The following is an 820-nucleotide window of genomic DNA, read 5'->3' as shown; positions in this document are numbered from 1 at the left end:
GACACACCTGGGGACACCTGGGGACTCTCATGGCTCCGTTTTTGGAGTCCCCCCAAACTGTTCCTCTGGGAGCCTTTTAGGGTCCCTTTCTGGGGGTTTTGGGGGTTGGTTTTTAAGGTTTTTGGGGTCAGTTTTTAGGAGTTTTGAGTCAGTTTTTTGGGTCTTTGGGATTGGTTTTTGGGGTCCCCTGAGCCCATGGTGCCCCCTCAGGTGCAGGAGTTCAAGCACATCAACGGCCGCTGGTCCCTGCCCGAGCTGGCCGTGGGGAGGTTTTAGGGTCCCTTGGGCAGGTTTTTGGGGTGGGTTTTTGGGGATTTCAGGGTTTTTGGGGTCCCCTGAGCCCATGGTGCCCCCCAGGTGCAGGAGTTCGAGCACATCAACGGCCGCTGGTCCCTGCCCGAGCTGGCCCTGGGGAGGTTTTAGGGTCCCTTGGGCAGGTTTTTGGGGTGGGTGTTTGGGGATTTCAGGGTTTTTGGGGTCCCCTGAGCCCATGGTGCCCCCCAGGTGCAGGAGTTCGAGCACATCAACGGCCGCTGGTCCCTGCCCGAGCTGGCCCTGGGGAGGTTTTAGGGTCCCTTGGGCAGGTTTTTGGGGTGGGTGTTTGGGGATTTCAGGGTTTTTGGGGTCCCCTGAGCCCATGGTGCCCCCCAGGTGCAGGAGTTCGAGCACATCAACGGCCGCTGGTCCCTGCCCGAGCTGGCCCCCGAGCCCAGCGCCGACTCCAAGCGCTCGTCCCGCGCCTCCTCCCCCGCCAAGACCGGCCCCCCCAGCCCCGAGCAGAGCGGCCCCCCCAGCCCCGCGCCCCCCACGCCCGGGTCAG

General features: G+C 63.4%; 1 protein-coding gene across 1 annotated transcript in view; it reads left to right on the top strand.

Moving 5' to 3' along the window:
* Positions 1–195: 195 nt before the first annotated feature.
* Positions 196–820, top strand: part of LOC121356991 — a gene marked incomplete at its 3' end in the record, with an annotated part of 1,877 nt that continues 1,252 nt past the window's right edge. The window contains exons 1-4 of the mRNA XM_041473908.1: positions 196–261; positions 358–405; positions 505–552; positions 652–815. Of these exons, the coding sequence (XP_041329842.1) occupies positions 196–261; positions 358–405; positions 505–552; positions 652–815 (326 nt within the window). The remainder of the gene's footprint in view (positions 262–357; positions 406–504; positions 553–651; positions 816–820) is intronic.

Source organism: Pyrgilauda ruficollis, unplaced genomic scaffold (genome assembly GCF_017590135.1).
Source record: "Pyrgilauda ruficollis isolate IOZ18807 unplaced genomic scaffold, ASM1759013v1 scaffold3079, whole genome shotgun sequence".
In the NCBI taxonomy this organism is placed as follows: domain Eukaryota; kingdom Metazoa; phylum Chordata; class Aves; order Passeriformes; family Passeridae; genus Pyrgilauda; species Pyrgilauda ruficollis.
Note: the sequence above shows the minus strand (reverse complement) of the source record. Positions and strands in the feature narration are given on the sequence as shown.